We start from the raw sequence: 15,520 nt of genomic DNA, 5'->3' as shown, positions 1-15,520 counted from the left end.
GGCAAATCAAGAAATCCCCCGGTGCCTAACAATTAAACTGGTGCTCATGTAAAGCGTTCTGGTACCCGAAGTTTCCGGTCTAGTTTGCGCTATATAAAGCTCAAAGAAAAGAAAAACACCTACCTACAGCACCTGGACTCTGCCATTTGAGAGTGACTCGATGATGATGCATCACTTAAATCTTAGGGTTCAGCAATAACGCAAATCCGCCTACATCGAAAGGGATTGATGACGACGCATCAGGTCTTCGTCGACGGCTCAATAAGGAAATGAAATGAAATGAAAAATTATATTTATATAGCGCGTACATACCCTAAGGCCTCGCAGCGCTTGAACTGAAAAGTGTGGTGAGCAAATAGCAAGGTTTAGCACATTTTGGCGAACAGGTAAGTTTTTAATGTCTTCCTAAAGACCATCCGGTTGCTAATTTCCCGCATATTCGGCGGGAGCGAGTTCCACATCTTAGCTGCTAAGTGTGAAAACGCCCGGCCTCCCCAGCGAGCCTTATTGACTTTAGTTGTTGTGGCAAGATGCAGGACGCTGGAGCGAAGGGTTCTTGATGGAATGTAAGGTACGACCAAAGAGCGCAGGACAGCTGGACCTGTTTGGTGAAATGCTTTGTGCACAATGCACATAGCTTTAAAGTGCATTCTGGCAGCTATTGGGAGCCAGTGGAGTTCTTTTAAGGCCTTCCTTGCTGATTGCCCACGAGGGATGCCAAACAAAAGTCGAGCAGCACAGTTTTGTGTAACTTGGAGTCTGTTGATCACTGCTGCCGGGGCTCCCAGATATAATGCATTTCCATAATCCAGGCGGGAGAGTATCAAGGCCTGAACCATGATTCTCCTCGCCTGGAAAGGAAGCAATGGGAGAATCTTCCGGAGCATTCTCAACAGTCCAATACAGGTGGAAGCGGTTTTAGTGGCCTGCACAGAAAAGTCCAATGCTTTATCAAGCCAGACTCCAAGGCTTTTGATGTGGGGTTTCGGTGAGGGAGGAGCACCAAGACATGCGGGCCAGATGGAAACCAGAGTGGTCGGTGCGGAATTGCCCAGTAGCATAATCTCAGTCTTCTCCCCGTTGAGTCTGAGACATGAGGAATGCATCCACTTGGCTACTGCCTCTAGACAGGGCCCCAAGGTGTTGGATGAACCCTCTGTGTGATCCAAGGAGACCACCAGTTGGGTATCATCCGCGTAGGTGATAATACGCACACCGAAGGGCTGTACTATCCCTGCCAGAGGACTCATGTAGACATTAAAGAGCGTGGGGCTCAGGGCCGAGCCCTGAGGAACCCCACAGCTCAGAGGGTGTTTTGAGGATACTACCTCGCCCTCAAACACCTGGAAGAAGCGCTCATCCAGGAAGGAGGTCAGCCATTTCAGGGCCGCGCCCGACACGCCCATGCCACTTAGACGATGTAATAGTGTGGCATGGTTAACCGTGTCGAACGCGGCACTGAGATCTAATAATATAATGGCTGCCTTCCCTCCCTGGTCCAGCACAGATCTCGTTTCTTCCGTTACCGCGAGTAAAGCTGTTTCGGTGCCATGTTGAGGGCGGAATCCCGTCTGGGAGGCACAAAGCAGATCATTGGACTCCAAATATTCTACCAAGATGTTATTGATGTGTCTCTCCAGCAACTTACTCATCCAAGGGAGAAGGGAGATGGGGCGGAAGTTGGCCAAGTTGTTCTGATCCAATGTAGGCTTTTTGAGAAGGGCCCTAACCATTGCGCATTTCCACTGGGCAGGGACCAAGCTGGAAACAATGGACGAATTTAGGACATCTAAGATGACAGGACATATGGCCTCGCTGACTTTAAGGAGGGTCTGAGGAGGTGCAGGATCATTGGGAGATCCTGAGGTGACTTTAGAAAAAATTTTCTTCAGTGCAATTGAATCAAGAAGAGGGAACTCCTCGAGCGAGCTGTAAGCTGGGGCGTCCGCTTTAGGGTCAGCAGTGATGTCCCGCTTCTCTGCATCAGTAGGGAAAGAGGAATAGATGGCCAGAATTTTCTGAGAGAAAAAAGTTGCCAAATTGTTACATCGAACAAGCGCCCCAACAGGGGAAACGCACTCGGGGGGGGAGATTAATGATTTTGCTATTTTGAATATTTCTTTGGGTGAGTTAGCAGCTGACTTGATTTTAGAGTCATAGAATTGGATTTGTGCGCTTTTCATTTCACTCTTATATGATTTAATCGCAGCTCTATACTCGGATTTCTTAGATTGTGAGTATTCTCACCTCCAAGCTCTCTCCAGCTTACGACACGACTGTTTCATGGATCTGAGGGTGGGGGAGTACCATGGGGCTACTTTGCATCGTTTTATGGACTGTAGAGATTTTTTTGGAAGGACCTGGTCCAGAGTATCCGTGATCCAGTTCTCATAATTAGAGGTGGCTATACTGGGGTTCATTGATTTGGGAGGCACGTGCTCATTAAGAGCCAATTCCCATTCAGACAGAGGCAGCGAAGCCCATTTCCTACCCCGATGCTTGTTCTTATTTTGTAACATAGGGGGAATGTTAATAGGCCACGTAAAAGGTACTAAGTAATGGTCAGTCCAAGGCAGAGGCCTAGGAATTTCCACTGTTAGACTATCAAGATTGCTAAAAATATGGTCTAGGAGGTGGCCTTTAATGTGCGTTGGATGGAAACCTTTTTGCAACAAGTTAATGGCTTGAAGATTAAGTCGAAGACCAGTGGCCGTAGCATCCTGGGAGTCGTCCAAATGCAGGTTCAGGTCACCCAGCAGCGTAAAATTTGCTGCCAGGAGCATCTGATTAGCAGCCGCATCTGTCAGCTCAGAAATAAAGTTGTTCAACGGGCCCGGGGGTCGATAAACTAAAATGCCCGAGAAAGTGGATGTTGGGGAGAACTCCAGAGTAAAGTACAGACTTTCACATGCTCGCATGACCGGAATGGAGATGCGGCATCGGAAGATATCTCTGTATATGATGGCCAACCCTCCACCTCTATGTATCTTACGATCTAATCGTTTTAGGGTGTAACCATGGGGAATAGCCCATACTACGGTAGGATCCATTTCCAGCTGGAGCCATGTCTCTGTTAAAAAAAGGGCATCAGGGTTGAGTTCCTCAATCAACATGGCTAATTCGTTACAGTGTCTAGGTAATGATCTGCAGTTAAGAAGAAACATTTTCCGATCATGTCTAAGAGAGTGTATTGAAGTACTCGAGGTGGATGGAACCCAGTTGCAGCTTTTACAGTGAGCCTTCGGATTGGTCGGAAAGACGGAATGTAGACATAAAGGGCTAATGCTAGATCTTAAATTCAGCAGAGAGGAAGCGCTATATGTAATGCGAGGCCCTACCATAATCCTCGGTGGTAGCAGAGCGCCAGGCGCGTCTGGACGCGGACTGGCGCAGACTGGCTTCTCTTTGGCGCCTCTTCGGCGCTACTAAGGCGCTCCTACTGCGCGTCACCGCTGCGCGGCAAGATCAAAGTTTATGTAGATTAAGGGACGTTGAAAACTAGAGCGTCACCCTCCTAAAGATGGCCGCCCTGCGTGGGCTAATCAGGAAGTGAAGACGCTTTTCCTCCCTCCACAGCAAACAGCATGAATAGCTGCGGTGGACCGGGGAGTCAGCGTGTAGGTAAGGCACAGAATTAGCAGTATTAAAATACAGTTATTATTCACACACTTTAAAAATTATCTGCTTGCGGCAATGCTTGTTTCCTGCCAAGCGCTAGCACAACGATGTTCGTAGTTCAAAGGCACTTTGCAACAGAAGAATCTTGGTCCCTGTATCCGCCTGAACTTTTTTTACGATTTGACCCAGTCTCCTTGGAAAAGTTGGGTCATGCTGTCTTTTTTTGGGACTTCTGAACAAATCAATAAAAAAGACCTGCCCTGGAAAAAAAAAACTTTTTATGGTAAGAGCTAAACTTGAAAGAGAAGAAAGGGAACTGAAAAAATTTACTGTGAGGGAGTATATTCCTTTGTGATCACAATATTACTCTATGGCAGTATTATATTCTACCATTACTCAGAGGTAAAGCGCTTTTCAGGTCAAACCCTTTCTGATTTATTTACGATGCTGCAGTCTCTGGTAGTTTCTTTTAGTGTGGCCCTTTTTTTGTCCGTTGCGTTGTGATTGAGGAAAAAATGCTTGCCCCTTTGAAGGCTGAGATGCCCTGGCTGGTTTTAATCAGTAATTGGTGATACAGTTAGGTAAAATATTTGTTGATTCACTTTGTGTACTATAGGGATGGGTTTCTTTTAGGGCACTTATAGTTTAGCACAATAAAAGTTACCATAATATTGAACTGGAGGAGTGCCCAGGGATATTGGTATCTGTTCTCTACAATGTTTTTAAGATTGATATTTATATGTTTTTTAAAGATTTTATTGTACTGACGGTGTTTTGTGAGAAATTGATGAATTGCATTTGTTTTTATACATTGTATTTTATGGAAGTAATGTTTGATTGGTCTGCAGTCTATATAAAGTAAAGGAAAGTAAAGACCTAGTCTAGCACAGCCAGATAGCCTCTGTTGGCACTTTATGCTTTTAAGTTCTACACTTCAGTTAAATCTTTAAAAATTCATATCTCAAGTTATACTTATTGTATTTTTGTTTCTGTGGTCTTTCCTTGTTCATCAAATTAAGCTTTATGTTTCAAACAAGGTGTGGTATCTTTTTGTGTGGCGTTGTAGCTGTTTTACTGTTTGAAGTGTTGCACAAATACTTCACACACTGCCTCTTAGGTTAAGCCTGACTGCTCTGTGCCAAGCTACCAGACGGTGAGCACTGGTTAATTTTGGGCATGATTCTGACTTACCCTTACTAGGATTGTGGTCCTTGCTTGGACAGTGTTCACACCTCTGCCAACTAGAACCTACTTTTCTAACAGAAACCATTGACTTTGTTATATAAACAAGGCTTATCCCAAAAGGAATGTCACAAATCAATAACAAGTTTAGTCCACGAAACCTCCCATGCTGGGAGATTCTTTGATTGAGGATTGGAGAAACTATGGCCCATCTTTATCAACGTTTTGCATCACCTTTGCACCAGGCAAAAAAGACTCAAGGGCAATGCAAAACCTAATTGAAATTTTTCTTGTCACACATGGCCATCTTGCGTGACCCTGTATGGCTTCATATATGTAGAGTAAAATAAAGTAGTGCAAATTGCTGCCTTGCGTAACTCTGTGGCAGGAAGGCTTGCCACGGGTAAAGCATGGGAGTTCCCACACATCCACCCATGCATTCAGACACATTCACAGATTTGCCAACACTGGTAGTCCTTGGAATCCATCAGACTTGCCTGCCTCCCCACCAGAGGTTCAACGAGGAGAAGTATTCTTATTTCTCCTTGTTGGTTCCTCTTTCTAAATATGCGCAAACTTAGAAAGAGGAAAATGCTTCTGAAGATAGTTGTTGTGCAGGAAGTAGCACCTTCCTGCACAACAAATATCTTGCCTGCAATGCAGGCACCCTTGCACCATAGGGCAAAGTTGTCTGCGTTTGTGTTAGGCTTCAGTTTGTGAACCAGCGCGGGCAGAGAACACGAATGCACCATATAATGCATAATGTGGCACATTCCTGCCCTCTATTGATAAATATGGGTCTGTACTTCTCAAGAGACACATTTTCCTTATCATGACTGTGAGCATTCCATTCAATGGTGCGATAAAGTAAACAAAAACTCTTTGGAATGAAGAGTGACACCTTGATTGTCAACAATGGATGCTATCCAAGCAGAATGTAATGGAATTCATTTTTTTGTGTTGCAATTTATTTAAATAAGTAAATAAAAGTTATATATCATGAGTGAATGTCACCCAACATCCAATTATGGTAACTCTGTACAGTTATAGACAGGGTTTTGTGATACATTGTACTGAGAAGGGAGGAGGGGGTAGGTGAGCATTAGCAGAGGGAAGGGTAAGAGACAATATCCAGGAAACTCTAAAAGATACTAAGAGATACTGAAGCCTTGTATCGGCAACCCATGGGAGGGGAAGCCCATTTCCCTGATGCAAGTCTGAATCTACTAGAATTTAAGCATTGGGCTAATATGTAAAAGTATTGTTGCAATTGGGGTCCGCTCATTTAGTACAGCAATTTTTTGCTTTTTGGATTACCCTGTTTTAGACTTTTTACTGTAGGTAAGTCTCACTACATGTGTCTCAACCACGGAAATCACATGACAAATGGACTGTGCGTTTACCGCCACTAGCTGCCTTTCAAGATAAGGCTGCTCTGACAAAGCTAGGGTGAGTGGCACTTGGATGGTTACACATGACCATGTGTGCTCATCCGTGTGCCTGTAAAAACTACTATCCTGTCTTCTAGAACCTTCCAGACCACTTTAAAAAGCCTTGCACAAGGGGGAGACTCTCTCTTGGTTGGTGTTTTTGTGCTCTGTACTCCTAGGCCCTGAAACTGGGACAGCACAGCCATGAACAACTGGAAAGAGGAAGCCCTCATGCCCTCAAAGGTCGAAGGACGTTGTCCTACTTGACCCCAGGAGCAGGGGGTCTCCACTAGGACAAGCAAGACTGGCCCTCTCACACCCCCTGAGGAACAGTGGAGGATCCCCTTGACCTCCTTGCCCAGAGACAAAGACCAGGAAGAAGGCTGATGCAGGGAGCTAGTGGAAACAGCTTGTGTAGATTACACCCCATTGAAGTGAGGATGTCTGCTAAAACTGCTCCTGGTAGCTAGAGCTCTGCCCTAGGAGGGAAATGAGCTGAAGATTGTCCGAATCCACCCAATTGGGCTTCAAACTATGGCCATTTTAAGGTCTGCATCCTTTGACCTTTTTATGGACGAAAGAGCTCATGGAGCTCCCCTGCCAACTGGGATATTACGCCCAGAATTATTGACATCTGTCCCCCCAAAAGGGGGCATGTGTGGAGCCCCCTTCCCTCATCTTCAAACACACCTGGGGGCACTCATCTCTCTTGGGGCACATCAACAAAAAGGGGAGCGCCGTTGCCTTCCTTTCACTGGTGGTGGGCCTGCCTTCCCTCTCCATGCCCATGTGTGGGGGGTGAGAGAGCCACCACCCTAAGCACACACCCTGCCCAAGTGAAGTAGGCAGGGGAAAAAAGAGCTGCAGGCTCTTGAAGCAGTGGGAGAAAAGCCGCTGTTTGAGAGACGGAGGTGCAGCCATGGGTGTGGTCCCTGTTTTAGGCAAGCAGGTGGTGCTCGGTTGGCTCTGAGCCTCCCCAGGAAATAATGAAAGCAAAAAGAACAAGCATTGGCATAGCCAATAGGTCTCGCCTTTGGGGCCTTATAAGTGTTTAACCATGCAACAGTTAATGTTGTTGCACCAAGGATATTGTGCTGCATAACTAAATACGTATACGGTCCCAAAAAAGAGACCTATCAGCTATGCCAATGCTTGTTCTCTGTTGCTGCAGCAAGGTGCTGGAACATTTTGCCTGTGCAGTGAAACCACTTTTCTTTGGTTTGCTGTAAAGGTGTGCTTTATAAATAAGAGCACAACTTGATTACAGAGATATTCCAAAAGGTCTTTCAAAGACCACGCTTTAACGTAGCTGGATGTTCAGAATGTGATGTATTTGTCCTTGTTGCAGTACTCGGTGCCTATGAATTGACCAGTATTAGGCAAGGCATGTGTGAGAGATGTCAGCTTTTTAAAAATATATTTTGTATTCTACAATTCACAAAGTATTTTCCTTTCTCATCTTTGCGTCTTCTGCTGACCCCCTTTAAAATGGACTAAGCCAAGTTTCCTTATGTCAACTATAGCTTTCTCCCTTCAAGTTTTGCCCTGCAGTCCTCCAGGAAGTACGTTAGAGAAGGGAACAAGTGAGAGCTTATTCAGGAGGGCTGGAGCTCCTCGGCACAGCAGCCAGGTATGGTCCTTGGAAATGTGTATTCAGATGATACCTAGCACGTGTGAACCAGTATGCCCTGTTTTAAAGAGGGATAGAAACACTGTGATGCACCAAAAATCTTATTTATAGGCCTTGGATGTTGCGCAGACATCCTAAAAGGCGCCTAAGACAAGCTCAGAGTTTATCACATACATGCACAGGAAAGGTGATTTTTTTTCTTTTTAGTGCACACACCAAACAGAGCTGCTGTGGCGCTTTTTTGTACCTCATTATAAATAACACTGACACTTTTTGGCTTCTGAAAGCTCGATAGACTATGTTAACCTGCTGGACTCAAAGTTGCATATAGATTTTCCTGAGCTGTCCTGCCGTCCCTGGTTAACACCAATGTTTCGTCAAGTTAGAACGTTCATGGAGACTCGTGATACAAATTTTAGTTATTAACTACCTAGGTCGAAGTGACTGCTTGTAAATTGTATTTCCATTAGTGACAGTTCAAAATTCATCGCACGTGTGTGATCACTGCCTTTGTAGATCTGATTATTTCAGATAAAGTAACCTCAAAAATCCTTACCTCGGATCAAATCCAAACAATCGCGTGCGCCTCGCGCAAGTAGGGGGTGGGGAGGGGAGTGCGGCCGAGAGCAGGCAACATTTACTTTGCGGGAGCGAGCGCGATAATTGCTATCAGATGGCGCAGCTCGCTCCCTCAAGGGAATTGCCAAACGTGCATGTGTTGCCATTCAAACAATGCAACGTGTGCACGTTTTTGCCTCAAAAAGGGAATCGACGGCTAAAGGTCTCTTTCCTACGGTGAGACCTAAAAAAGGAGTGAAAGGCTACACACATGTAAACAGACGGTGGCTCTCCCCAGCACAGAGGGAGAGCTGCATATTAGATATTCACTGCTCCTGGCTGGAACACCCTATAAATCCCTGCGGGCAGATTTTAATGCACGTTTCTCCTCTTGTGATGGCCCCTGTAAAACAGAGGCACCACCAACAAACTTGACTAGATTTGTGGGGGCTGCAGGAGGGCAGCAGGTTCCCTTCTAGCAACTTCTTTAAAAATAATCCAATGTTTGCAGGGCCAAGAAACCATGAGCCTTTGAGATTTTCACTCAATTATTAAAAGATTCCTGAGGCTGGAGCTTGTGCTCTACAGCTGGGAGTACAGTGTCCTCCAGGGGCTTGTACTATGGTTGCATTTAAAGTGGCTTGAAAGTGTATACGGATGATACATGTAATGAAGCATTCTCTAGGGGCAAAACATATGGCAATATTTTAGGTAATCAGAAAGTGTTGCTTCTAGTGGCTGTTTGAATGATTGCATTTGATATGGCTTGAAAGTATATAAAACACACAAACACAATAATTTTAAAATGCTTCATTGACATAATCTTTGGTAGTAATTATTGATCATAGTGGATGTACGTTGTTAACATTAATATGTGCATTTACACATGGGCTTTATAAATTATTTCATCTATGCACAAAATGATGGTGCTTTGAACATGGTTTGTTGATCTTGAACCTCTGACCAAACAAACAGACTTCCTTATATGTTTTGATGATCCTTTAGGGAGTCAAAGGGGATTATACAGTGTAAGTTGACTTATTGCTTGCAGGGGCCACACAACTAATAACCCAATTTCCAATGTGTGCTTTTGTAATGTTCTTGACCATTAACTTAGATACAAAATGTATTTTCTGAATTATTTTTGCATATAAATACATCCATCTGAAACATTATCATATTTCTGTCTTCATAAAATATCATGCAGGGGAACATCAAGATTTTACTTACAGCACTCATGAATGCAAGCCCGTTTGGAAGGATGTCAATATCTTCAGCGCCAGTCTCTACAATAAAGGAAAAGTACAGTAAATTCCTAAGAACTGCATGGTTACGCATATTTTGTAATGATACTATTTAAGTTATTTCTATAAATACATTTTAAGAGTGAAATAAATAAGCAGTACCTGAAGTAGGGATAGTAGTTTAGTGCTACACCAAAACCCACAATTGTCTCATGGCACTGTTTATCCACTCTCTTGTTGTTCAACCAGGAGGTTGCTGAAAGAAAGTGGGCTAAAGCTGACTGGATGTAGATAGTAGGTGACAAGCAGGCCTGGACTGGCCGTAGCGGGCACCGGACAATCCCCCGGTGCGCCACACGGGTGGGGGCCGGTTTTGGGCCCCTGGGGGCTGTTTTAGTTAAAGGACCGTTTTTGCAGCATAGCTGTAAAATCGTCCCTGTATCAAAGCAGTGACTGTACACCCGGTTTAATGCACAGTGAGAATTTAAAGACCTACTCCACTACTCTTTGAGTCGGCATAAGTATTACAAGATATCTATAAATTGCAAAATGATGTACTGTAGACAACTCAATATCAGAGTAAGATAATACATTTACAGCTGGTCAATCGTCAAAGCTATAGTCAAAGCTCATAGTTCTGGGCTACTGATGAATGCTGTGAACCTGTCTCTGGCTTTATCAAATTGACCATCAGACAGTATAAACTACATATTGTAAGATAAGGCTGGATTCACTGAATAGTTTTTCAAAGATTTATACATGTAAAAAAAGTTATTTTACAGATCCCACAGGGGTCTATAGAGGTAGCAATGGCAACTAGTAGCCTGCCTTTTCCTACCCCAATCACAATCTATGCAGTCCTGTTATCAGATTTCATGTGGACAGCAGTAGAAACACAAAGTGCTCAGACCTCCAAGAGTCTTGTTTAGGTTCTGTGGTGTTCACTTCCTGGCCTACAATTAACTATTCTGCCACAAATGGGAGGCTCTTGAGAGACAAAGAGTGTGACAGAGGTCAATCCTGAGATGTCATTTGGAGTCAAAGAAGGCTATATGATATCACCCCACCACTCACAGCTTTCTGGTTTTCTGACAATCACATGCATACTTGAGTTTTTGGTATTTCAGTATCAAAAAAGTGAAACTCTGGCGTGACAAGGTGTTCGGACTGCACACTAAGAATGCGTTAATTCTGAATTCCTATGTTTTATGTATATCACCAGTCAAGCTCTGTCCTTTCCACTTGTTTTAATGGACAGGCAGGGCAGGCATATATATTAGAGAGTCTGGATAACAAGTATGTACTTAAGGTTCAGCCACATTTACATACACAAAATGTATTTTGGTTGACGTATAACTCTGAAGCTGTTTGATTAATGTGCATAAACCTTCGCACACTATTAGCAACATTTGCAACAATTTCCCATGCAAGTTTTCGTGCTGATTTGTGCAGGGGAAAAAGTTGAACTGGTGGACAAAAAATGAATTTTCCATAGAAGATTGTGCTCTCTGCTACAACAAAAATCAGTAAATGGCCCAAAAATAGACTGTGAAAATGTATTTTTAGTTCTGGCGTTAGCCAAGACCTTTTAATTATACTAAACCATGTATAACATACTTACATATAGGGGCTTTCAGCCACTTCTTTCCATCCATTAGTCTGCTGTTTCATTTACGTTTTGCTTCCTCCCACTACAGACTATATACTATGGGACAATGGTTCAGCTACTTAAGTCACTGGCTAACTCCACTTTGAGAGACTGCATTTTGCTCTCTCACAAGGATCACAGCCACACACAACGTAATTTCCTATTGTGCTTATGTTTTTGTTTTTACTTTAGTGTTGCCTTTGTGTTTAGAGGCTGTTGTGATAGCAGGACACTTCTGATACACATTCCATCTTCATCAGATCCCATCTTCTGCCAACGCTGTTAAAAATTCCTTTTGAAGTATTTTGCTTTTCTGACATTGCTATTTCACAGCATATCAGATTGTGTCACTTTGAATCTGTTCTGTATTAAGTAATCTTCTTTTTTAAATTTCTCTTTCTCTTTTTTCTCAACTTCTTTCCTTACTCCTTCCTTCATTTCCTCATTTCTTTCATTTTCTTTCCATTCTTGCCTTCTTTCATTCTCGCCTTTTCTCTTTCCTTCTCTCGTTCTCTTTTTCTTTCTCTCCCTTTCTTTCATTTTTTCTTACCTTCTTTCTTTCCTTTCTTTGTTCCTTTCTTCATCTGTTCTTGACTTTTCGATTCCCTTTTCTTTCTCTTTTGTTCTCTTTCTTTATCCTTTCTTATCGTTCTCTCTTTTTTCTTTCATTCCTTTCTTCTTTCTTTCTCTCAAACGGTTGTTGTTTCTTCCCTTTCTTTCCTTCTCTTTTCCCCTCTTTGTTTGTTTGTTTCTTTCTCTTTACCTTTCTTTCTTCCTTTTTTCTTCATTCTTGCCTTTTTCTTTTCTTCTTTTTTCTTTCTTTATTGTATTCCCTTCTCTTTCTTTCTGCTTCCTTTTCTCTTTCATTTTTTCTTTCTTTCCTTCTCTCATTTCCTTCCATCTCTTTCCTTACGTCATTCTTTCCTTCTTTTCCTTCCTTCCTTCCTTCTTTTCCTTCCTTTCCTTCCTTACCTTCCCCTGCTTCCTTCTTTCTCTTTTTTTCTTCCATGTTTCTTAACAGCTGATACTAAGTATACAAAAATGTATTTATGAAAAATGTTTTGTCTCAACTTTATATTTACCATTCTTTTTCTCCTTGCAGGTTATCCCTTTGTGCCATCCTTTCCCCTATGTCCCATCGTTCGTTGGTTCTGTTCTCCTCTACGCCCTCCCATTTGAGTCTTGGACACTTCATTATTCCCTGTGGCCTCACATCTCCCCACCCTCAGGATGTCTTTTATTCTATGTAAGTCTTTCATCTTATTTGTTGGCCTTGTCTCTTATACTACTTTCTTTCTTCTCTACATTCTTCTCCCCTGTTTTGTCTTTTCTCGACCTCTTTCTTTCTTAATACTTTTCACTATTCTGAAATTCTCTTTCACTTCTCACATGTTGTTTATCCACAATACTTTTCTCTTCTTTCAATTCTCTTCTGTATTATGATTGATTTTTCTTGCAAACAATTGATTAAGTATTTGGTACAGTTTAACTTGTTCACAATTTTGCTTTAGTCAGAACTTATTATATATTTATAATTTCACTTTATGTCTTTAAAACTTGCCTCATGGAACGTCAGAGGTTTAAACTCACCTATTAAACGACAGAGAGTTTTAACTAATTTAGCTGAACAGGGAACAGATATTGCATGTCTACAAGAATCTCATTTGACTGCTGAAGAATCTACTAAACTAAAAAGAGGATGGGTGGGTGAGATTCTCTACTCCTTGGGTGATAGTAAACACAACAGAGTTCTTATTCTTTTTCCAAATCCCTTCCAACTAAAATATTATCGCAATGTGCGGACACAGTAGGCAGATGGATATTTGTTCAATATATGGTGGATAATGCTCCAATCTCTATGTTGAATATTTATGCACACACAGTTGGTGATTCCTCCTTCTGGACTTCCTTAGCCCAACAAATTACACAATGTTTTGATAACAATTTTATTCTTGCAGGAGAGTGCAACAAAATTATTGAACCTTTTCTAGATCGGCATTCGTCAACTCCCTTTATCCTTTATAAATCTCATACATTTTTTATACAAACAATCAATCAAAACAAGCTTATAGATGTTTGGAGACTTTGTAATCCCACGTTGAGAGAGTATTCCTACTATTCCCCAACACATCACACCCAATCACGGTTAGATTATTTTTTTATATCTCATAATATCTCTCAATCACTAGTGTCGGCGGATATTGGCTCTATTTTAATATTTGACCATGCCCCATCACTATTAACCTTGATGTACTGCAGAAGCCTCATTTATCCCAGAAATGGTGTTTTAACAACGCCCTGCTTCTAGATCCTGGTTTCACATCACCCTTTACTTCCTTTTTTGACAAATACTTCCTATTTAACCAATCAGATTCCATGCCTTTTCATGTGATTTGGGATGCTTTTAAGGCATCAGCTAGAGATTTTATTATTAGCTATGTTTCTAGGAAACGTAGAAAGGCGCAGCAAGTCACAAATGACCTTTTAGCTAAAATATAGAGATTGGAGCACTCCTAATATTCTTCTAGATCCAAGACCTGTTTGTCTGAACACATAAAACTTAAATTTCAATTTTATCAGGATACAACTAATAATGCATCTAACTATTTACTGAAATCTAGTGCAAAATTTTATGGTGGTCAGAATAAGGCTGGGAAATTATTAGCTAATTATTTAAAAGTAAAACACAACAAACTCAATATAGAATCTATTTTCAACATCACACACTGAAATTTAAAGATGAAGACATCCTAAATGAATTTCTCCAGTTTTATAAGACACTGTACACATCTGAAACTCTCTCTTATGATCAATCCATTTCTCAATTTTTCTCCGATATTCAATACACTCCTGACACTCGCCCTGACCTATCACTCTTAGAATCTGACCTCACGCAAAAAGAGCTCCATACTGCCTTAAAAACATTACAAAAGATAGGGCTCCTTGCCAGGATGGTCTTACTGTGAAATTATCCACCACATTGCAAATATTATCGACCCATTTCTCTGGTTAACATAGACTATAAAATCTTCTCAAAAGCTTTGGCATCACGCTTAGAAACTCAGCTACCTTTCTTACCTAAGTGAAGAACAATCTGGCTTTGTGAAAGGACAGCTTATCACAAATAATATTTGCTTATTTTTCAACATTCTATCCAAAGCCTCGCACATTCTTCACTCTTTAGCGGCAATTGCCCTGGATGCAGAAAAAGCATTTGATAGAGTAGAATGGCCCTATCTTTTTCGTACCCTTAAATGGTTTGGCTTTGGTCCAACAATTATTTCTTTAATATCTATTTTATATTCTAACCCAAGAGGAGCTGTATGTGCGAATGGTGGCATATCTTCCTATTTTCAACTCGGTAGAGGAGTCTGACAGGGATGCCCGCTTTCGCCTTTTCTTTTTTATCTTGCTCTAGAACGGTTTTGATTAAAAATTCGTAAAAATATTATTATTCATGGTTTTACCTTTAAGGAGACTAACATCAAAATGGCAGCACATATTGACGATGTTCTTTTATTCATTTCACAACCTCAATCTTCCCTTCCAGACTTTCTGAAGGAAGTTGATGCCTTTGCATACGTTTCTGGTTATTAACCCCTTCAGTGCTCATGAGGCACAGTGCTCGTGTGCTCATGACGAGCTGAGCTCGTCATGACCACACCCATTTCTATTAGGGCTCATCACAGGAGAGGAATATCTCAAGCAGCCAAGGTGTTAACTAAACAAGGATACATGTGAAATATTTAGAAAGTTGTGAGTAGGGAGCTACCCTTTCTAACAGGAAAAGGATTGGGTCAACAATCATATAAAATACAGAACTCCTTCTCCTGGATTTTATGAGTCATAGGTGATGTACATCCCTTAGAGGACGTTCTTCATTAATGAAAAGGGATTTCCAAAAAACTCAGAGGAGAGGAAGACGCCACGCAGTTCAGCTACCACCATCAAAGTTGTCAGCTAAATTTAAAAAAAAGCTTCAACTAAGACATTTAAAAAAGCTTCAACTAAGAAATTGACAAATCCAAAAAACTGGATAAATAAGATAGTGAATCAAACAGAAAGTAACTCCTTTTTTAACCAATGAGATAAAGCAGCAATAACGAAGAAGAAAAGGTAGCTCCCAGAGGCGTTCTTCCCACCATGCAAAGCAATATGGAGATAGGACCGGATTGAAGTGTGTCCATCCCATATAACCTGAGTGAAAATC

General features: G+C 41.8%; 1 protein-coding gene across 1 annotated transcript in view; it reads right to left on the bottom strand.

Annotated features, from left to right (window-relative positions):
- Window positions 1-15,520, bottom strand: part of LOC147689045 (serum paraoxonase/arylesterase 2-like) — an 856,840-nt gene that overhangs the window by 278,583 nt on the left and 562,737 nt on the right. The window contains exon 4 of the mRNA XM_086941933.1: window positions 9,649-9,704. Coding sequence (XP_086798059.1) covers window positions 9,649-9,704 — 56 coding nt within the window. The remainder of the gene's footprint in view (window positions 1-9,648; window positions 9,705-15,520) is intronic.

This window comes from Lissotriton vulgaris, chromosome 10, assembly GCF_964263255.1.
Source record: "Lissotriton vulgaris chromosome 10, aLisVul1.2, whole genome shotgun sequence".
NCBI classification, from domain to species: Eukaryota; Metazoa; Chordata; class Amphibia; order Caudata; family Salamandridae; genus Lissotriton; species Lissotriton vulgaris.
The sequence above is the reverse complement of the archived record's forward strand: the minus strand, read 5'-3'. Positions and strand labels throughout refer to the sequence as shown.